The following is a 21,627-nucleotide window of genomic DNA, read 5'->3' on the forward strand; positions in this document are numbered from 1 at the left end:
CCGCCCAGACCAGCCTCCCCCCGTTTCTAACCCTGCCCCGCCTGTCAGCCTGGCCCTGCTCAGCCTTCCTGGAGCCGAGGAAGCAGAGCTCAGAGGGGCAGGAACCGGCCCCCAGAGCACGGGTCGTGGCCTGGGGCAGTCCACTCTCTTCTCGAGAACTAAGCAGGGGTGAGGGGCTCAGGCTCAGACGGGCTGGGGTCCTGGTAGCTTGGGCAGTCTGGCTGACCTTTCTGCTCCTGGCTTCTCCTTTGTAAGACGGGGATGACCATAATAGCACCCACTGCCTCACCCCGCCCCGAGCCACAGGGAGGCTTAGGTGAGCTGACACCTACACGGCCCTCCAGTCAATGTTCCTTAGGTGGGGACCACAGCTCGGGTTTTCACCTTCATCGTGTTCCTTCCTCCAGCTGAAGGTCGATGAGTTTGAATCCAACGTCAATGAGGTGAAGGACCCCTACCCGTCAGCCGACTTCCCAGGTGAGAGTCCTGGGACCCGGGGCGGGTGTGCTGGGGTGACTTCTCCCCAGGGACGAAATCTCTCCTGTGTGTCCCCTACCTGGACCCATCCACGAGGAGATCAGGACTCAGACGTCCCTCGTGCACCTCGTATTGCAAGTGAGCCGTCTGCCAGCCTGCCTCCCCCTACGATACACACAGTGGGAAAATGCACACATTTTATTTTCAATTAATTCAGCCCGTATTTACTGAGTACTGGCTGTGCGCTTCAGGGCTAAGGATCTGGTCTTCAAGGAGCCCAGAGACTCGTGGGCACACACGGCTTCTGTTCCAGCCACACAGAATAGCTCACAGAGTGGGGTGTAGCCGCCCGTGTGGTGCAGGAGATGGGCACACACGGCTTCTGTTCCAGCCACACAGAATAGCTCACAGAGCGGGGTGTAGCCGCCCGTGTGGTGCAGGAGATGGGCACACGCGGCTTCTGTTCCAGCCCCTCCAGCCACACAGAATAGCTCACAGAGCGGGGTGTAGCCGCCCGTGTGGTGCAGGAGATGGGCACACGCGGCTTCTGTTCCAGCCCCTCCAGCCACACAGAATAGCTCACAGAGCGGAGTGTAGCCGCCCTTGTGGTGCAGGAGGGGAGGGGGATGCATAGCGCACAGCCACGAATGCGCTACACACGCCCCGTAGGTGCAAACAGCCTGTGGCTGCAGCAGAAGCCCTCGTCGTCGGTGCCAAGGAGGGAACACTTAGGGGGAGCTCCCAAGCCGGTGAAGGTTAAAAGGCCACCTGGGAGAGGCTGGTGCCCAAGAGCTGGCGATGTCTCTTAGCTCACTCCTGGGTCCTTCCAGCTCTGGGTCACTGGTGCAATTTCATGCCTATTTGTGGAATCAGCTGATTAGCATGTTTGCGCCAGCGACTCTAAGCTCCAGCGGGACCCTTTGTGCTCCAAATAGCAGTGTCTGGCACCAGATAGGCAATCAATAGATAGAATGAAGGGTTATCGTAGGACACTGACTACAGTTCCCTGTGCTATACGGTAGAACCTTGTTGTTTATCCATTCTATATATAAAAGCTTACATCTGCTAACGTCAAATTCCCACTCCATCCCTCCCCCAGCCCCCTCCCCCTTGGCACCCACCCGTCTGTTTTCTATGTCTGTGATTCTGTTTCTGTTTCATAGATAGGTTCATTTGTGTCATATTTTAGATTCCACAGATTAGTGATACCATATGGTATTTGTCTTTCTCTTTCTGACTTACTTCACTTAGCATGATAATCTCTAATTGTATCCATGTTGCTGCAAATGGCATTATTGTGTTCTTTTCTATGGCTGAGTAATATTCCATTGTGTGTGTGTGTGTGTGTGTCTGTGTGTATCACATCTTCTTTATCCATTCATCAATATCCTGTGATAAACCATAATGAAGGAATATAAAAAAGAAAGAATGTCTATATGTGTATAACTGAATCACTTTGCTGTACAGTAGAAATTAACACAACATTGTAAATCAACTACACTTTAATAAAAAAAAATTAAAACTGAGAAAAATCCAAATAATTCAAATAGAAATCCAAAAAAAAAAAAAAAAAAAGAAGAAAAAGAAAGGAAAAAATGCAAGGATTTTGCCAAGTAAAATGTAGGGAGGATGGAGCTGGTATAGATAAGACTAATGATAATTCTTCAGATACCTGCCTGAAGGGACATTTGGGTTTCAGAATAATTCGACTTCATCTGCTTCATCTAATAACCATCTCCTAGTAGATGGGAGTGGCCGCTGTGCAGGCGGGAGAGGCTGAGCCCGGAAACCTGAGGTGGGGGAGGGGCAGGGGCTGGGGAGAAGGGGGAGGGTGGGGGAGGGGCCGCGGGGTGGGCTGCGGAGGAGCGTTCTTACCAAGGGGGCTGAATGTGTTTATCTTGCTTCTTTCCAAAAATAATCTGAAATGGCTGACAACGAAAGATATGCACAACGAAGTCAACACAGTGGGCGCGGGCGGAGAAAATCAGAATTAAGGCGGGAAAAGAAAGCAAATACGCGAGTTCTAAGAATTAACAGTCTCTGCGATTAAGCATAAAATGTGTCTCTGGGGCCCTTGGTCCCAGGCGAGGCAGGAAATGTCCCGTGAGGATGCTCTTTGGCAGGAAGAAGTGGGGTCTCGGGAGGAGACCCTGCAGGGGCCGCCGTGGTGGAGAGAGCGGGAGAACCCTGCCAGGGGCTGGCAGGAGACAGCTGTGGGCGAGGGGACAAAGGAAAGGGCTCCCCAACTTCCCACAGTGCCCCCAGTCTGCGGCTGAGGACTTGGGGGGACAGCTCCCTCTCACAAGGCCCTGAGACTCAGCAAATGAGCCCGAGGGGCCCCCTCCCAGCCCCTCCCACCCCACACCTGCCCCGGAAGGAAAGAATCCTGGTTTCTTTTCATGCTGGCGGCTCCTCCCTGAATGACGGTTTTTGGGACCTGGCCCCAGGAGAGAAGCTCCGAGTCCATTTATCTCAACAGGCCTCCTGCCCCTTGTCGCGAGCTGAGGGTCTCATGCTCAGGAGGGACAGAAGCCCACCTGGCCTGAGAGTCAGGGGCGGAGCCGGGCCCAGCACTCTGGCCTCGTGCCAAGCAGGGCCCCTCCCCGGCACCCCCAGTTGGTGAGCATTCGAGGTGGTGCGTCCAGCCCCGAGACAGGAGGTGCAACGGCAAGGCTCCCAGACCTTTGCTCCCGGCCCGACGTCTGGGACCGTTCAGCCCCGTGTGCCGCAAGGAAGGGAGGTGCCTGGCTGGACTCTGCTGGCGCCCTCGTGCCCCGTGTGGCTTGCTGGCTGCGGGGGGTTCACGGTCGGGTTCAGAGCACAGGAGCCAGGGGAGCAGTGAAACGTGGAAAGACACCCCGACCTCTCTCTCCCCTCCCCCACAGGAGACGATGAGGAAGACGAGCCCGAGATCCCGATAAGCCCACGGCCGCGCCCGCTGGCCGAGCTGCAGCTGAAGGAGAAGGCGGTGCCCATTCCAGAAGCCAGCGCCTTCTTCATCTTCAGCCCCACCAATAAGTGGGTGGCCCCTCGGTGGCGGGGCAGGGTGGTTGGTGGGGCTCTCAGAGAGGGCTGCTTCCTGCTCTGAGAAGGCCCCCTTCTCCTGACTCCCTGGGCCTACAATTACACTGTGAGAAAGTCACTCCTTTAGCTTAAGACCTTGTGCCCGGTTGAAAGTGCCGGAATCTCTGGGAGAAGTAATGCTTTAAGCCTTATCAGTTACTTACTCCTAAGAGGGATCACATCTCTGGGTTCCTTTCCAAGAGCAGGACAAGGGGCTAAGCTCTAGTTCTCACTGGCTTCACAATTTTACACCTTTAAAATACAGACTGTAGTCCCCATGGAGGTTCAGCTGTTGGCCTCAGGGATGGAGATGGGCCTGCCCCGTTGTTTTAGTGGGGATGCCGTGGGATGGGGTGGAGTGTTGGGGGAGGGCTTGTGCGGGATGGGACTGGGGCTGCAGGAACAGAAGGTGGGACAGGGCCCTGCGAGGCCAGTCAGAGACCACCCGGTTGCCGCTGTCCTTCTCCACTGACCGGGAGGAAGGGGTCCAGCGACGGAGGCCGGCCACAGCCTCCGCCCCTACCCCACCCCCGCAGGATCCGCGTCCTGTGCCATCGCATCGTCAACGCCACCTGGTTCACCAACTTCATCCTGCTCTTCATCCTGCTGAGCAGCGCCGCACTGGCCGCTGAGGACCCCATCCGGACTGAGTCCGTGAGGAACCAGGTGACGGCAGCCAGCTCGGCACCATCCCCACCCAGCCTGCGTCACCGCACACCTCACCCTGATGTCCAGAGCTCACTGTCTCCTCTGTGTGGCTACAGGCATCAGAGTGGCTTAGAGTTTAAATCCCTGGAGGGCCAAGACTGCCCGACCTGAACGGTGTTGTCACAGCGCTCGGCCTACACGGGCTCTTGTTGCTGGATGTTAGCAGTGATGGTGGCGGGGATGGTGGGGATGGTGGGGATGGTGGTGTTGGTGGTGGGGATTGTGGTGGTGATGGTGATGGTGGTGGTGGTGGTGATGGTGGGGTTGGTGGGGATGGTGGTGGTGGAGATATTGGTGATGGTGGTGGGGATGGTGGTGGTGGGGATTGTGGTGGTGGTGGTGGTGGTGACGATGGTGGGGATGGTGGGGATGGTGGTGGTGGGGATTGTAGTGGTGATGGTGGTGGTGGGGATGGGGATGGTGGTGGGGATGGTGGTGGTGGTGGTGATGGTGGGGATGGGGATGGTGGTGGTGGTGGTGATGGTGGGGATGGGGATGGTGGTGGGGATGGTGGTGGTGGTGGTGATGGTGGGGATGGGGATGGTGGTGGTGGTGGTGATGGTGCGGATGGGGATGGTGGTGGGGATGGTGGTGGTGGTGGTGATGGTGGGGATGGGGATGGTGGTGGGGATGGTGGTGGTGGGGATGGTGGTGGTGGTGGTGATGGTGGGGATGGGGATGGTGGTGGGGATGGTGGTGGTGGTGATGATGGTGGGGATGTTGGCCGTAGTGATGCTGGTGGTGATGACAGTGATGGTGGTGGCAGTGGTGATGGTGGTGATGGGGATGATGATGCTATCACTGCTCTGCCCCTCCTCTCACTGACCTCTGCCCTGTCACCAGATCCTTGGGTATTTTGACATCGTGTTCACCTCTGTCTTCACTGTGGAGATTGTCCTCAAGGTGAGTGAAGGCTGTGAGACAGACAGCCTGGGCGAAGGGCATCTCCAGGCCAGGGACCAGACCTGCTGTGGCTCCTGCTTACACAGGCCGTACAGGGGCTGGGTTGCAGGGAGGAGGGAAAAGCAAGAAGGTGGTGGAGAGCAGCAGGGAAAGATTCCCAGGACCCAGGAGCCCGGATGGTCTCAGCTCACGAGTTGGTGCGAGCGGGCAAGCAGGAGGGGTGTGGAGGCATGAGGTACAGTCAACCCGCGGCCTGCGTGTCTCTGAAGCCTTGGGCACGTTCTTCCACAGTCAAGGCGCAACTAGCCTAAGCGTGGACCCGGGAGCAGTGATCTGTTCCCAGACCTTTGTTACCAGTGACTGAAAGGCCTCCCCTAGGATCCCAGAGAAGTGGCTGTCGCCCTGGGTGGGTTTCTGGCAGCTCCGCCCTCTCACGGCCCTCCCACCCCTTGTCCGTAGCACACCACTGCCCTCCCGTTCTCAAGGTGGACACACTGGGTTCACACCATCGTTGGTGGGGGATGGGGTCTGGGGGCAGAGACCTCCCATCTGTGACTAGAACCCATAACCCCAGCCTTCACCTCCATTAACCAGGAGGGGAGAGGGGAGCCGTGAAGGGAGAGCAGGCCCAGAGCTGGCTGCAGTATGAAGTGAGGACAGTCCTTTCTTTCAGGGCCCCGATTATTAAAGAAATTGATCAGAGGGAGATGGTGGCTTCCCTGAGGTCCAGGAGGACTTCCTGGAGGTGGTGACTTTAGAGTTAGGCCTTGAAATTGGACAGGACTTCATTAGAGAGAGAGCAGGGGCAGTCAAGGAGGACAAAACAATGCAAACGCATTGTACAGCGATGTGTGGGATGTGCTCAGAGAGGAGAAAGGGGCCCCTCTGGGCTGAGATATAGCACGCGTGCAGGGGTGGGTGCCTGGGCAAGGTCTTCAGTCCTCGACGGGCTGTTCAGCCTGACCCAACCATGCCTAGGATGCTTTCGAGGGAGGAGGGAGAGGAAGAATTGTATCAATTTGCAGAGCAGAGGGCAGGGCATCCCCCTGTGGCTGGGTAAGGAAGGAGACCCAGGGCTCCCTTGGCCTCGCTGCCCATGAGAGGTGTCAGTGCTCCCAGAGGCGGGTGCAGAGAACAGGGCAATGCCCTAAGGACCCAGCAAGGAGTGTCCCCAGGGTCCTCCCCACCCAGGATGCCACCTCTCTCCCCAGATGACCACCTATGGGGCCTTCCTGCACAAGGGCTCCTTCTGCCGCAACTACTTCAACATCCTGGACCTGGTGGTGGTGGCCGTGTCCCTCATCTCCATGGGACTCGAGTGAGCGGGGCAGCCGGGGCCCAGAGCGGCAGCCCAGCCGCTGTTGGTTGGTGGGCGCTGAGCCACAGGGGACAGTCTCTCGGGACCACTGGCCAGGGTGGGGGGGTCCCTTGGGTTGTCACCAACTGGACTGAGTGACAAGGCTAGGTGAGCAGAGCGTGTGCTGGAGACCAGGGGGGATGCGGACAGGAGCAGGGAGTCCCCTCCACAGCCCCACGGGGAGCACAGCCCCGGTGCCCAGGGCACTCCAGTCTGATGGGAGAGACAGGGTCTGTGGGCAGCCCTGGAGGAAACCAGCCCAGGGGCCGGGGCGGAGCTTAAGGGGAGCTGGGGGAGGCAGGCGTGGGTGCGGAGAGCCGGTGGCAGGCGGAGGGCTGAGCAGGCTGCCCCCCAGGTCTAGCGCCATCTCCGTGGTGAAAATCCTGAGGGTGCTGAGGGTACTCCGACCGCTCCGGGCCATCAACAGAGCCAAAGGGCTGAAGGTGAGAGGGGCCGGCGGGACCCTGGGGGGAGAACAGGGCTGCCAGGCCTCACTCAGTCAGCCCGGCCATTGCCGGGCCCGTCCCATCCCCTCTGCCCAATGGGGGTGTGGTGTGGCTGGGAAGCCGTGCCCCCATGGGCCCCTCTCTGCCCCCAACAAGCCGGGAGGCGACTAGGCTGGCGCCCTGGGGGTCCCCTGGCTGGCACGGGCCGGCGAGGGGAGGGGAGAGGTGCCGACCGGCCTCTCTCCCCAGCACGTGGTGCAGTGCGTGTTCGTGGCCATCCGCACCATCGGGAACATCGTCCTGGTCACCACCCTCCTGCAGTTCATGTTCGCCTGCATCGGCGTCCAGCTCTTCAAGGTGAGCCCCTCCTGCCCTCACTCCCCCAGCTCCGCTGCCAGCTCTCGGGCCGAGGCAAGAGCCGGTCTGTTTCCCTCTAAACGAGGGGAGCCCCAAACCGTGACGGCAGATGTCCTGAACGCATAGGGGTAAGGCTAAGCCGTCGAGAGCCTGAGTCTGGTTCCTAGGTGACGCGCCACCTGGCCCCCGGGGCTCTGCGGGCCACCTGCTGTCTTACTGGCTCCCCCCCCCCCGCCCCCCGCCGGGCCTGCCAGCACCCAGCCCGCTGTCATGCTCTCCACCCCCTCCAGGACACGCCCGCCCCAGCCTCCGCACCCCCTGAGCCAGCAGGTGTGTCTCCCGCAAGCTTCCGCGGGTGGGGATCCGTCGTTTCACACGTGGAAGCCACCCCGCTTCCGTGCTCACTTTCCTGGGAGAACTCCGCTATTCGTTCCCACATGGCAATCAGCCCGACAGGCCATCTTCTGTGCGGCCAACCTCCGGATGCCTCTGGCTCTTAGATCACCTGCAGGACACAGACACGGACACCTGAGGGCGCCACCCACATTCACGACACTTCCTTCCATGACCCTCTGCTCCCACCCGCAAAGCACCATCCCGATTATGTAACCTCAGTCATTCTTAGACATACAATGGCATCATCTTACAATCACTCATTCATTCAACAAACATTTATGGAGCATTTCCTCTGGGCCCGGGCCTCTGCTAGGGCTTGAGGGGGCTGTGGAGCGAACCCCACAAGGCCCTCTCCGTGGGCAGGGGCAGGCTTTGGGGAGGGCCATCAGGGTGGGGCTCCCAGAGGACCTATAGGGGACCGGGTCCTGTTGGTCTCTGTCCTGGAGGGGCGGGAGGGGTGTCTGGACGGAGACAGCTTAGCCGCCAAACCAGGTGCTTACGGTGGCCTGCACTCGGCCCTATCCCACAGCTCCAGCCAGGGCCGCCCCCCGCCCCATCCCCAGCCTCTGCCTCTGCAGCCTGGGGGCCCTGGGACCCCCTCAGGGCAGAGTCTCTGCAGGACTCATCCTCACCCTGGCACCCATCCGGGCCCCCAAGACGCGCTCCCCGAAAGAATGAGTGAGCAGCTGCTCCCCCACCCCCACCCCCTGTGTGTGTGAGTCTCTTATCGATAGACCCCCAGTGCCCGCCCAGATCATAGTCAAACGCCAGGTACAGGTGGCATTTTCATCAGATTTGTAATGCACCGGTCACACGTATCCGTACTATATTTGCTTTCTGTACTAGATTGGGTGTTTGGTTTCAAGTGCCCAAAAGCCTGCCCAGTGGCAGCAGCGTCCTCTGCCGGCTCCTGCCCCAACGTCCCCTGCCTCATCTTCACCCTCTGCTCCGTGACATTAGGGGGAGGCGGTAGGGACGGCAAGAGCCTGCAGTGACAGGGTGGCCGTGTCTTCAGCTGCTCCTGTGTCCCTGGCCAAGGCATTTCCCTCTCCCGACCTTTGAGGGACCCGGACCAGCATCTGTGGATTCAAACAATTTAGCCACAGTCAGACCTAGCAATCAACTCCTTTTGTTGAAACAAAATCTTCCGTGGGCGCCCAATATGCGACGTAAATCAAAGGAGAAACCGCATGGGCTGCAGTCAGCAGAGGGGTCACAGAGCTCCCCTACTCAGCCTGGGGGGAGCGGGCGTGCCGGGACCCCTGCTCAATTTTGAGAGAAGATGTGTCATCCGGGCCCAGCTGGGCTCCACCCCTGCACCGCCCCAGGGCCTGAGAAGGAAGGGGTGGGTGGGGCAGCCCAGCAGTGCAGGCAGGGGCAGGGGCTCCTGAGCGGGAAGGGAAGCAGAGGCCAAGCTGGCTCCGTACTTCCCTTCTTCAGGCCCAGCCTGGGGCACTCAGCAAAGCTCATGGTCTGAGGAGCTGGCTCCCAGCCTCACAGCTGTCCGCCTGGCGGGGAGCCCGCGGGTGGCTGAGGGAACAGTGACCTGATGCAGACTACCCTGGGGCCCTGCCCCCGCGGTTAGGCTGCCCTCAGGCCCTGCCTTCCCTCCTCCCTTCCACCCCATCTTTCCATCCTGTATCCATGACAACCTGTCTCCCTCCCTCCCTCCTGGATGCAGGGGAAATTCTTCAGCTGCAATGACTTGTCCAAGATGACAGAGGAGGAGTGCAGGTGTGCGGGGTGGGGGGGTGGCAGGGTGGCCCTTCCGCAGGGGCCACTGGGAAGCTGAGCCCCTCAGGCTCACAGAAGCCCCTTCCTCGAGTGACCTCGGGAGGGGTCCCCGGTCCAGACCTGCCCTCCTCCCTCACACTCGCCGCCCGGGGCCCAGAGGATGCGGAGGGGGACCCGCGAGCACAGTGCGGTGACCGCGTCTCCCCGCCTCAGGGGCTACTACTATGTGTACAAGGACGGGGACCCCACGCAGGTGGAGCTGCGCCCCCGCCAGTGGACGCACAGCAACTTCCACTTCGACAACGTGCTCTCGGCCATGATGTCACTCTTCACGGTGTCCACCTTCGAGGGGTGGCCTGAGTGAGTGAGGGCGGGGCCCAGCCACGCGGCCAGAGGCCACGTATACATGCAGCACGCCGGGCGCCGCCGGGGCTCGGCAGCCACCCTGGCTCTCGCGGGGCGCGCACGGGACTGGGGTGCCGACCGCTCACTCCAGAGACAGCCCGACCAGGTGTGGCACGGGGTGGGCCTCTCTGTCCCGGTGACTGGGGGAAGCCAGTGCACCCCGCCCCGCCCAGCACCCACCCCTGTGTCCTCTGCCCACCCCAGGCTGCTGTACAGAGCCATTGACTCGCACGAGGAGGACAAGGGCCCCGTGTACAACGAGCGCCCGGAGATGGCCGTCTTCTTCATCGTCTACATCATCCTCATCGCCTTCTTCATGATGAACATCTTCGTGGGCTTCGTCATCGTCACCTTCCAGGAGCAGGGGGAGACCGAGTACAAGAACTGCGAGCTGAACAAGAACCAGGTGCTGGGCCGCTGCTCCAGGCCTCCCGCCCACCGGGCCGAGGCTCAGGCCAGGGAAAAGGGCCCTTGGGCAGGGGGTGATCCCAGACCCTCCACTGGGTGCCCAGCCCCACCTCCGACCCATCTCCCACCTGAAGCAGCACACGGTGGTCGGGTGGGGTCTCCTGTGGACCCGCCGTGATGCCCAGAGCCCCTGGGCTGGGTGAGAGCCGTGCTAGAAATGGGCTGTGATGGTTCCAGGGGAATCCGGCCCAGCGGAACTCTTCCCCTCGACAGCCCAGCAGAGGCCCTTGGCCTGCTGAATTCAGGGCCCCTCCAGCCTGTGGGCGTGGACGTGGAAGGGGGGAGGCGGCCCCGGGCACTGACCCGCCCATCGCGTCCCGTCTCAGCGCCAGTGCGTGCAGTACGCCCTGAAGGCCCGCCCCCTGAAGTGCTACATCCCCAAAAACCCGTGCCAGTACCAGGTGTGGTACATCGTCACCTCCTCCTACTTCGAGTACCTAATGTTCGCCCTCATCATGCTCAACACCATCTGCCTGGGCATGCAGGTAAGGCCCCCGGGGACCAGGTCCCCCGAGACCAGCGCCCAGCGGGCCAGGGCCTGGGCAGGGCAGGGGGAGCGGGGCTCCAGGCTGACTACCCCCAGGAGACTCTTCCTGGCACCTGCTCTGCGCCAGGCACCGTGCTGAGGTGCCACGTGGGCAGGGAGGTGGACTGGACGCCGGCCCGGGGGCCAGGCCCTCAGCGGTTCATCGGGGCCGTGATTCGAGCGCACGCGGGGCTGTGGCTGCTCTGGGGCCGGAGGCGGCTGCGCAGGAGGGTGGGGCTGTGCGGGAAGCGCAGGGCCTCCTCTGTTCTCCTTCTGCTGTTGCCCTGATGGGGGAGAAGGCTGCAACGTCAGCTCCGGTCCCGAGAAGAGGGGATGTAATATTCACAGAACGGGCGCCTCCGAGGAGATGGGCACACTTTACAGACGCGTCACATCCGCAGCGTCCTTCTCAAGCCTTAACCAAGCACCTGATCCCTAGCGCCCCGCGTAAACAGGATCACACAGCAAGGCTCCCTGGCCCCGGAGCCCCAGCCACTGGCAACGACACGACCCCACGTTGCTGGTGGGCAGGGTCTGGGGAGGGAGTCACGGGGCCAGCGGGCCCAGCGCGGACAGGAGTCCACGAGCCGCGGCTCACGTGGGGGCCTGAGCTGGGCAGCAGAGTCAGGAAGTCTTGCCAAGACAGGGTGGGGCAGGGGAGACGCCAGATCCTTCTACTACCTGGGAAGGTTTTGTGGAGGAAGTGGGGTCGTGTCAACTCTATTTTAAGAAGGGTGAGCAATTCCTGGGAAATGTTACAAGGACGTCGATTTCAGGAGGGTCACAGGGGAGGCTCAAGGCGGCTGCGGGCGTTGCTCGGGGTGCCTCGGGGTCCCGGGGTAGCTTGCAGGCGTGGGAGCCTGGTGATCTCAGGTGCCACCTGCAGGTGGTGGCAGTCCCAGCCTCGCACCAGGGGTCTTCCCTGCTGGTCCTGTGCCCAAACGGCTCGGGGGAGCCGCTCACAGAGCCCTGCTGCGGGGCCTCCCTCCTGGCCTCCAGGAACAGACGTGTGTGGATAACCCTGCCCACAAGACCAGGGTCGGCCCCCTCCGCCTCCCCTCACGGTCCTTCGAGGGGAGAGGGCGTGGCCGCGGACCTGGTAGGGTTCTGCACGTTGCCAGAGCGGGCTCTAGTTTTCTGAGGTTAAAGGAAGGTGGGCAGGGGCCCCGAGGAAGAAAGCAGGGCTCTGGGGATGTCTCCCCGAGGGGCAGAGCCGGCCCCCAGCCCCTCCCTGTGCCTCCGCAGCACTACAACCAGTCGGAGCAGATGGACCACATCTCAGACATCCTCAACGTGGCCTTCACCACCATCTTCACGGTGGAGATGGTCCTCAAGCTCATGGCCTTCAAGGCCAGGGTGAGTCCCGCGGCAGGATGAGGCCTTCCCATGGAGCCCTCTCACCCCGTCCTACAGGACGCCCTACCTCCGGCATTTCTGCTCCCAGCCTGCTCAGCCCGGGGCCAGCAGGCGGCTCAGGCTGCCAGAAGTGGCCGGCAGGACTAGATGCGGCTGCCCCTGCCCCGCCCTTCCTTGAGCCTGTCTCGTGGCCCTGTTTCCCTTAAGCCTCTGAAGAGCAGCCCCCGGGCCAGGGAGCGTCCTGCTGTGTCCTGGGTTCCACGTCCACTCCCCACCCGCGACCCCCGTGTCAGGTCTGCCTGCAAGGCCAGACTGGACTGGGCTTCAAGCGGGTGACGAAGGACTTCCCCGTGCGGACCAGGACCCCAAATCCTGAGTTCCCAGGCACACCGCCCTCCCCTTGGACCACTTTATGCTCTGGAGGGAGGGGAGGCAAGGGAAGGGGAGCAGGAGTGGGTGGGGCCCTGGAACACCCGTGGGAAGTGGCATCTTGGCCCAGCCCTGCCTGGCCCTGCAGTTCTGCATCCCCCCGACAGGGACCACTGCACTCTGCTGGCCTCTGAGCCCCTCCCCTCCACAGCTCACCCCGGGCCCCTCCTCCAGGGCTATTTTGGGGACCCCAGCCCCTCCCCTCCACAGCTCACCCCGGGCCCCTCCCCTAGGGCTATTTTGGGGACCCCAGCCCCTCCCCTCCACAGCTCACCCCGGACCCCTCCCCCAGGGCTATTTTGGGGACCCCTGGAATGTGTTTGACTTCCTGATTGTCATCGGCAGCATCATCGACGTCATCCTCAGTGAGATTGACGTGAGTACCGGGTGGACACAGCCATTGCTGGGGTGGGGCTGAGGCCACAGACCCTTGCGGGGTACCTGCTGCGTGTGCAGCCCGTCACCCCAGGTTACAAATCCTGTACAGCAGACAGACACCTCAGATTCCAGGCACAGTGAGTGTGCCAGGCGGCCCACAGCAAGCGGCACGGTGGAAGAGAGAGGTCGTCCCTGGGTGGCGTGGTCAGGGAAGGCTCCGTGGGGGTGGCGTCATGTGAAGGGGTTCCTGAAGGAAAGGGAGGTGGGAGCACGCGGCACAGGCAGGGCTGCTGCCGCAAGGGCACCGGAGGGAGACGAATGAACGGAAGGTTCGGGGCGCGCGGAGAGGTCGCTTGCTAGAAGCACACGAGCGGGCAGACCTTGTGTAGCCGGCAGCGTGGGCGCCGCTGGAGGTCTCTGAACAGGGCCGTGGAAGGATGAAGCTACGCTTCTAAAGCGTTACCCTGGAGGCGAAGGGCGGGAGGTGAGAGCGGCTGCAAGCAGGGGGCACAGTGTGGGAGGCGGTGGTTCATCTTCTCATCAAATACTGAGCACCTCCCACGGGCTAGAGGGACAGCAAAGAACGAGAGCACCGGGGCGGGGTGCAAACGGATAGTGCAAGTGATCTGTCGCGTGGCCGGTGCGGCCAGCGCGTGTGATGAAGAGAAATCAGGCAGGTGGAGCCTTCGACAGAAGGGAATGGGAGGTAGCGTCGGTGGTGCTGAGCACAGCCCTGCGTGGAGCACAGGGTGGGCTGTGCGGGGGGTGGGGCTGAGGTGCGGAGTGCGCAGGCCTGGGTAGGGAGCTAGGAGCACGTGGGCCGGCTGAGGACCAGCGGGAGGCCTGGCGGCTGGGGGAGGGGTGAGCGGGAGGTGAGCTCAGAGAGAGGGCGGGGGCCGGATGGCGTCGGCCCTGGAGAGCCACGCTTCTGATCCTGGGTTCTGTTCTGTGGGGTGATGAGAGCCCCGGGGGCGTGTACACCTGGTCTGACCTCAGTTCTCAGAGGATCCCTTGGGCTGCTGTGCTGACAGCAAGCTGTAGGGGACACTAAGGGCCACGCGGGGGGCGGTCAGGAGAGGAGAAGTAGCCAGCAACCGGAGCTGCTTGGAGCACTGAGCCGATAGTATTTGCTGATGAACTTGATTCAGGGTGAGAGGAAAACGAATCCACGATGAGTACAAGGATTTTGCCCAAGAAACGGAGCTTCCATTTGCTGTGACGTGCCAACTCCCAGAGGAGCAGGCGTGGGGCGGAAACCAAGAGTCCCGCTTGGGGCGTGACAACTCAGGACGCTCGCAGGGCATCCGAATGGAGACATGACCCTGGCGCGCAGAGGCTGCTCGGGCTGGAGATCTAAATCGGAGACTACTGGAGGAACTGGCATTTAGAGTCGTGGGAGGGGGTGAGACCAGCCACGGAGAGAAGAGGGTATTTAGAGAGCGAAGGTCCGGAGGCCGCGCCTGGTGGTGTCCCTCCCGGGAGCCCGGCCCGACAGTCTCACGGGACTCTCGGGGAAGAACGCCCGGCTGGAGTGGGCTGAAGAGAGGCAGGGCAGGCTGTGAGCCTGGACAGTTCTCTCTTTTTGCTACGAAGAGAAATGGCTTAGAAGGTGGAGGAGAGCGTGCAGCCTAGGAGAGTTTTCTTGAAAATGGGAGAAATTAGAGCACATCCTGGGCTCATGGGAGGATCAGGCAGTACAGGGGCAACTGCAGGAGCTAAGCCCTTGGGTGAGAGGGCAGGAGACCCTGTGTCCCGGGGAGGGCTGGCTCTGGGGACGGCAGTTCGCCCCCCGAGCACGAGGGGTTCCGTGAGAGTCGGGGTGGACGTAAGGACAAGCTCGCGGCTCTGGGAGGTGTAGCGGGGCGAGGTGAGTGCCGCCCAGGGCCCCGGGAAGGAAGGCGTCGAGGAGACTCAGTATCCCGAGGAGAAGAAGGATGGGGGGCCACCTCCACGATTCTGCTCTGGTGCTGGGGTTTGGGTGCTGGTGTGCGCGTGCGGATGAGCCGCGCGTCATTGGAAACGCAGGCCAGGAACCGAGGGTCACTGACTCCAGAACGTGGCAGCCGCCCCATCGAGGAAGGGAGCGGGTGGCCGAAGCCTGGGGGGTTGGGGCTCCACAGGGTTCCAGCTGGCAAGGCCACGGGGCTTGGGACCAGAGAGCCACCCGTGAGCTGCGGGGTGACAGACAGCAGACTGGGGAACTGCAGCCAGTTACAAGGATGGAGCAGGGGCTGCAGGGCCGGGAAATCACGGCGGCCAGTTCAGGAGTCTGGGGGGAGGCGGTTACTAGAGGGCAGCAGACACCCTTCAGTGGTTTTCTTTTTTAACATCTTTATTGGAGTATAATTGCTTCACAGTGGTGTGTTAGTTTCTGCTATATAACAAAGTGATTATACCAAAGTGAATCAGGTATATGTAAACATATATCCCCATATTCCCTCCCTCTTGTGTCTCCCTGCCACCCTCCCTATCCCACCCCTCTAGGTGGTCACAAAGTCCCTGTGCTGTGTGACTGCTTCCCACTAGCTATCTATTTTACCTTTGGTAGTGTATATATGTCCATGCCACTCTCTCACTTCGTCCCAGCTTACCCTTCCCCCTCTCCGTGTCCTCAAGTCCATTCTCTATGTCTGCATCTTTATTCCCGTCCTGCCCCTAGGTTCTTCAGAACCTTTTTTTTTTTTTTAAGGTTCCATATATATGTGTTAGCATACGGTATTTCTTTCTTTTTCTGACTTACTTCACTCTGTATGACAGACTCGAGGTCCATCCACCTCACTACAAATAACTCAATTTTGTTTCTTTTTATGGCTGAGTAGTATTCCATTGTATATATGTGCCACATCTTCTTTATCCATCCATCTGTCGATGGACACTTAGGTAGCTTCCATGTCCTGGCTATTGTAAATAGAGCTGCAATGAACATTTTGGTACATGACTTTTTTGAATTATGGTTTTCTCAGGGTATATGCCCAGTAGTGGGATTGCTGGGTCATATGGTAGTTCTATTTTTAGTTTTTAAGGAACCTCCACACTGTTCTCCATAGTGGCTGTATCAATTTACATTCCCACCAACAGTGCAAGAGGGTTCCCTTCTCTCCACACCCTCTCCAGCATTTACTGTTTGTCGATTTTTTGATGATGGCCATTCTGAGCGGTGTCAGGTAGATACCTCGTCGTAGCTTTGATTTGCATTTCTCTAATGATTAGTGACGTTGAGCATCCTTTCATGTGCTTCTTGCCCATCTGTATATCTTCTTTGGAGAAATGTCTGTTTAGGTCTTCTGCCCATTTTTGGATTGGGTTGTTTGTTTTTTTGTTATTGAGCTGCATGAGCTGCCTGTGTATTTTGGAGATTAATCCTCTGTCAGTCGCTTCGTTTGCAAATATTTTCTCCCGTTCATTCTGAGGAGGCGGAGGCTGTGGGTGGAGCCAGCACGGAGGAGGGAAGAGACCGCTGAGGAAACTGTTAGGGTCTCACAGGAGGTAGAAAGGATGCGATTCAGAGCCCTGGGAAAAGATGAGTGTAAGACAGAAGCGTGTGAAAGGGGGCAGGGTGTGGGGGAGGCGGGCAGGCGGCGTCCATGCTGGGTGCCTCGAGGGCATCTGAGGAGCGGGCAGAGTCCTTGGGGAGGGAGGGCGGGGGTGTGACAGTGTGACTTGCCTCTGAGGGACAGCTGCTGTCAAGAACCCACGGCAGGAAGCCGATGGGGCTGCCACACTGCCAGGAGGCAGGGGTCTGAGTCTGGGCAGGGGGATGGGGGTGGTGGCGAGTGCCCAGTTTCTCCCTGGAGTCATGCTTGACAGCCCTGAGGCCTGGAACAAGGGGTCAGATACCAGGATCGTTGCGGTCTTGAGGGCCGGCTCGTTGGGTCTCAGTACAAGTAGCCAGTATGTGAGCCCAGGAGCTGGCCCAGGAGAGACGGAGGGGATGAGGCCTGGGGGTGGGATGAAAAGCAGCAGGGCGTGGGTGGGGGGGTTCTGCCAGAGGGCAGGATCCCAGAGGTGGAGCCCTCCAGGTGGCCTCGCTGAGGATCTGAAGCTGAGGTGGCTGCCGGGTGAAGGAGGGGAGCAGGGGACAGGGAGGGGCAGATCCCGGAGCCAGAGGTTGAAGTCACAAGGCATTCCCCTCCCCTCTGCCCCCAGAGTGCCTGCCAGGGGCAGCCGGGAGGAGGGGCGTGGGGAGGAGCATCCCTTCTCCAAGCAGGCCCGGAGGGGGTGGGGCCGGGGGGGGGGGGCAGGCTGCCTTCTGGGCAAACCGGGACACCTGCTGGGAAATAGCCCCCCAAAGGCCCCAGGGTCTGAGAGCAGCACTTCTCACCAGCGCAGTCTCAGCTCAAATGACAAATTACTTCTTGGAGTTTTGAGGTCTGTGCCGGGGAGTCTGGGGTTAATCAGGGCAGTTTCTTCGGTGCAGGAGGGCTGAGGGCGTCGCTGGTCACCTTTTGGTTTTTAGGGACAGCAGATGCCCCTAACCAGGACTGTTTGCTTGAAGTCATGTTAAGACTTTGAATTAAAATACGGATTTATATTCCTGTCGTATAAACCAGGGAGCAGACTAGGGCGGCAGCGTCCGTTAGCTCTCTCTGCAGTCCCGGTTCTGCTCTCTCCAGTGCAGTAGCCACGAGCCACAAGTGTCTACTGGTCGCTTGAAACGTGGCCAGTGCAACTGAGGAGATGAACTTCTAAGTCTATGTAATTTTCACTGTAACCCAAAGAGCCACGTGTGGCTGGTGGTACCGTGTTGGCCGCACGGGCCTGGAACGTGGCTTGTCACCCCGGGCTGCACGTGAAATCACCTGGGGTGCATTCACACCCGGAAGCCAGGCCCAGGCCCCAGGAGCTGACTTACTCGGCCGGGGTGGGGACCCGGCATTCTGATGCCCACCCTGGGCTGAGAACCAGTGTCCCAGATGAAAGTTGCCCTGGAGAATGCTGCTTGGTGGGGAGATAGCATACTGGGAACCAGTCCCCCCACAAGTCATTAGGAGATAAAGCAATGATTCCCCATCCCAGGACTCCAGAAACAGGGCTGCTCCTGAGATGTGGCCCAAGGGAGGAGCTCAGAGTAAACAGGAACAAAGGCTGCTCCCCGCACCCCGTGCCCACCCTTTAAGAGCCTGGCCCTGAGATGGAAGCCTAGGTCCTGCTCCCAGGTGGGGGGCTGGGGGGGGTGGGCAGAGATGCATCTGCTGGGGGGTCTCAGACTCCCCCAGATGGCCTTTGCCACAGAGGATGGGACCCCGGTAAGGGCCTCAGCAGCACAAGGGAGCTGGCCAGCACCCCTGGACTCAGGAGACAGGGGTGTGACTCCCCTCGTGACCATGAGCGCAGGTACTTTCCCACGTGCCACCCCCCTACGGTCCCAGCACCACAGACGCCAGACACACAGGTTGCATCTTGGGGGCGAGAAGGGACCTGCCCGTCTTCGGTCTCCCCTCCTCTCCTGGCTCCGTTGCCCCCAGCCTGTGGCCTCACTGTCCCCATAGCTCCGTCCTCAACACCCACCCGCCCGACCCTGGCCGGCAGCCACTAGGGGCCTCTCACCCCCTGCCTCTCTGCCTCGTTCTCTCTTTAACTCTTATGTGGGCTGTCCTCTCTGACGCCTCTCCTCACCGCCCTCCCACCGTGTCCCTCCTCTCTCTCCTCCCCCCACCCCCTCCTCTCTCTCTCCACAGACTTTCCTGGCCTCCAGCGGGGGACTGTATTGCCTGGGTGGCAGCTGCGGGAACGTTGTAATTCCAGGCTGCATGAGCCTGCAGGGCTCGCCCGCCAGCTCTGCCCTGCAGCATGCATGCTCGGGCCTGGCCGCTGGACTGCATGGGGCAGACGCGCTCAGGGCCCCCTGCCCCAAGCAGGCCCCAGAGGCTCCGGGTGGGGACGGCGGGGGGAGCTCTGTGCTACTAGAATGTGCATGGATGCAGTGGCTTTCTCGGAGCCCTGGGAAACAGGGCCTCTGTGCTGATGGGAACATCCAGAGGGAACTGGCTGATACAGAACCTTAGCGACAGGTCACCAGCACCAAGCCTGTGGGGACACGGGACGCCGGGCAGGGGGCTCTCCCTGGCCGGAGTCATCCAGTGTCTAAGGCTGGCACGTGGGCAGAGGCCTCCCGGCTTGGGACAGCCCTGTGCGGGGCAGGGTGTGGCCACTGAATTGATGGCCGCAGAGCAGCTGAGCTTCTGGGAGACTTTGCACTGGGCGGACACTAGGGGAGGGGCGGGAGAGCTGCCAGGGTCCTCGGCTGAGCGGCAGCTCGGGGAGGAGGTGGGATGAGGCAGGAGCCCCAGGAGAGCCGGCGCGGGGCCTGGCCGCCCGCCTCCTCCGCTGCCCCGGGGGCAGAATCGCCGTCCACTCCGCGCACTGCTTGGCGCCCAGCCCGCGTCACCGCCAGCGTTGCAGGCCCCCGAGGGCCAGCACGAGTGCTCAGCAGGGGCCGCGGGGCGGGCTGGGAGTCCCCCCAGCACGACTCGTACCGCACACTCTGCCCCGCCCCGCCTGCCTGCCCTCACCCCCTGCCCCGGCCCCAGACTGATCCTGGGGCTGCGCCCCGCAGGACCCCGACGAGAGCGCCCGCATCTCCAGCGCCTTCTTCCGCCTGTTCCGCGTCCTGAGGCTGATCAAGCTGCTGAGCCGCGCCGAGGGCGTGCGCACGCTGCTCTGGACCTTCATCAAGTCCTTCCAGGTGTGCGGCCCCGCCCACCCAGCCGCGGGGGGCGGGGCCCGGTGAACGTGAACGCCGGCAGGGCGGGGCTGCGGGGCAGGCGGCGGGGCCCTGCGCCCTGAGCCTCCGTTCGTCGCCCACAGGCCCTGCCCTACGTGGCTCTGCTCATCGTCATGCTCTTCTTTATCTACGCCGTCATCGGCATGCAGGTGAGGGGCGGGAGGGGAGCCTCTGGCCGGCGTGCAGGCTGGACCCTTCCCCCGTCCGGCCTCCCGGCAGCCCTGGGCTCAGCTGCAGGGCCAGAGGAGGAGGTGGTCCCCAGACGGCGCAGCGATGTCAAGCAGAAGCAGCGCGGGGCATGGAGGCGGGGGAGGCTCTGTGGGCAGACGGACAAGGGCCAGATTGCTCTCCAGGGCCCCGTCAGAGGTTCGGGTGGTCTCGGCCTACGATCTCCTGGAGCACCCTGCTCCCCACATCGGGTCCCTGACTAGCTTTTGGTTAGGGCAACTGGCCCAACCCCCCAGATTTCTTTGGCTTGAGGAGAAGAACTTCACCCAACCTTGATAATACGGGTGACCCTTGAACAACACAGGTTTCAACTGTGCGTGTCCACGTATACGCGATTTTTTTGGTAAATACGTACCGTGGTACCACGGTACCACGCGGTTGTTTGAATCCGTGGATACGGAGGGCCCAAGGGCTGACTGTAAAGTTATACCCCTGCGATGCTCGAGGGCCAACTGCAGCCCAGTTCGTCTGGCTTCAGGTCTGACGGGGCCTGAAGTGGAGGGGATTTGGAGGAAGTAGGGGGCAGTGGGAGATGGGCCGGGGGAGACCTATGCCGGTGCCGCCGTCGCGTGCTTCCTGGTCTGCAGATGCTCGGGAAGATTGCCCTGGTGGACGGGACCCAGATCAACCGGAACAACAACTTCCAGACCTTCCCCCAGGCCGTGCTTCTGCTCTTCAGGCAAGAGGCCCCAGCTGTCCCCACCCCTCCCCTAGTCCGCGGGCAGGCTGGCTTCATGTGTGTGGGCCCAGCGCGCCGGAGCGCCAAGGCTCTGCTGTCCTTTTCAGATGCTCACCCCGTACAGCCAGAGCCGCTGTTTAAATCGTTTTTGCGCGAGTGGCCCTCGTCTTCACTGTGCCCTGGGGGTCAAAAAGGAGGCAGCCGGTCCTGAGTGGGGTCCCGCAGATCGCCTCACCCTCATTGCACTGAGGCGGGTGATGGAGCTCGAATGTCCCTTGTGGGGAGGGGGAGGCCTCGCCGACCCCGGGTCAGCTCTCTTGCTCTCTTGCTGCCCCAGCGGTGACTTGAATCCTGGATTGATTTTGCCCCTCTCTCCGAGAAGCCCCCTTTCTTTGTTCAGTTCCTGCCTATGGTGCCCCACAAGGGGTAGAGTTGTGGGGGACCGCACGCAGCACAGGGGGCAGTGGGGCCTGGCTCACACTGGGCAGCACGTGAACCCGGGGTCCTCAGGGGCGCCCGGCCTGCTCCCCCCGACGCCCTGCTCTCCGCCGCTGCCCAGAGTGAGAGGCGCACGGCGCCCTGCCTTCCAGGTGTGCCACGGGTGAGGCGTGGCAGGAGATCCTGCTGGCCTGCAGCTACGGCCAGCTGTGCGACCCCGAGTCGGACTACGCCCCGGGGGAGGAGCGCACCTGTGGCACCGACTTCGCCTACTACTACTTCATCAGTTTCTACATGCTCTGTGCCTTCCTGGTGAGGCCCGAGGGCGGGGCGGCCGGGCTGCGGGGACATGCGCTGAGGCAGGGTGACACCCCACCCCGCCGCCTCCCGTCGCCTCTGTCTCTCCAGGGACCTATAGCTCAGGGACTCAGGAGACGGGACTCTGGCTAGGGTGTCCCTGTTCTGGTCATCCTGGGCGCCGCTGAGTTTTCCGAGTGCGTTTGCCTGCTCCAGAGGAGTTGCTAAGAGCTTGGCCCTTTTTTGCTGTTGTTGTTA

At 61.3% G+C, this 21,627-nt stretch overlaps 1 protein-coding gene across 3 annotated transcripts in view; it reads left to right on the forward strand.

Annotated features, from left to right (window-relative positions):
• Positions 1-21,627, forward strand: part of CACNA1S (calcium voltage-gated channel subunit alpha1 S) — a 61,195-nt gene that overhangs the window by 30,615 nt on the left and 8,953 nt on the right. For 2 of the 3 annotated variants that reach the window (XM_082660286.1, XM_082660284.1), the window contains exons 16-33: positions 408-477; positions 3,363-3,495; positions 4,077-4,206; positions 5,092-5,151; positions 6,363-6,469; positions 6,864-6,951; positions 7,204-7,311; positions 9,389-9,441; positions 9,655-9,801; positions 10,051-10,252; positions 10,641-10,799; positions 12,086-12,196; positions 12,918-13,001; positions 18,682-18,738; positions 19,560-19,688; positions 19,811-19,876; positions 20,543-20,634; positions 21,225-21,384. In XM_082660286.1, coding sequence (XP_082516412.1) covers positions 408-477; positions 3,363-3,495; positions 4,077-4,206; positions 5,092-5,151; positions 6,363-6,469; positions 6,864-6,951; positions 7,204-7,311; positions 9,389-9,441; positions 9,655-9,801; positions 10,051-10,252; positions 10,641-10,799; positions 12,086-12,196; positions 12,918-13,001; positions 18,682-18,738; positions 19,560-19,688; positions 19,811-19,876; positions 20,543-20,634; positions 21,225-21,384 — 1,956 coding nt within the window. The remainder of the gene's footprint in view (positions 1-407; positions 478-3,362; positions 3,496-4,076; positions 4,207-5,091; positions 5,152-6,362; positions 6,470-6,863; positions 6,952-7,203; positions 7,312-9,388; positions 9,442-9,654; positions 9,802-10,050; positions 10,253-10,640; positions 10,800-12,085; positions 12,197-12,917; positions 13,002-18,681; positions 18,739-19,559; positions 19,689-19,810; positions 19,877-20,542; positions 20,635-21,224; positions 21,385-21,627) is intronic. The other variant, XM_082660285.1, reaches the window with a different exon arrangement.

Source organism: Grampus griseus (genome assembly GCF_964374135.1).
Source record: "Grampus griseus genome assembly, chromosome: 1".
In the NCBI taxonomy this organism is placed as follows: Eukaryota; Metazoa; Chordata; class Mammalia; order Artiodactyla; family Delphinidae; genus Grampus; species Grampus griseus.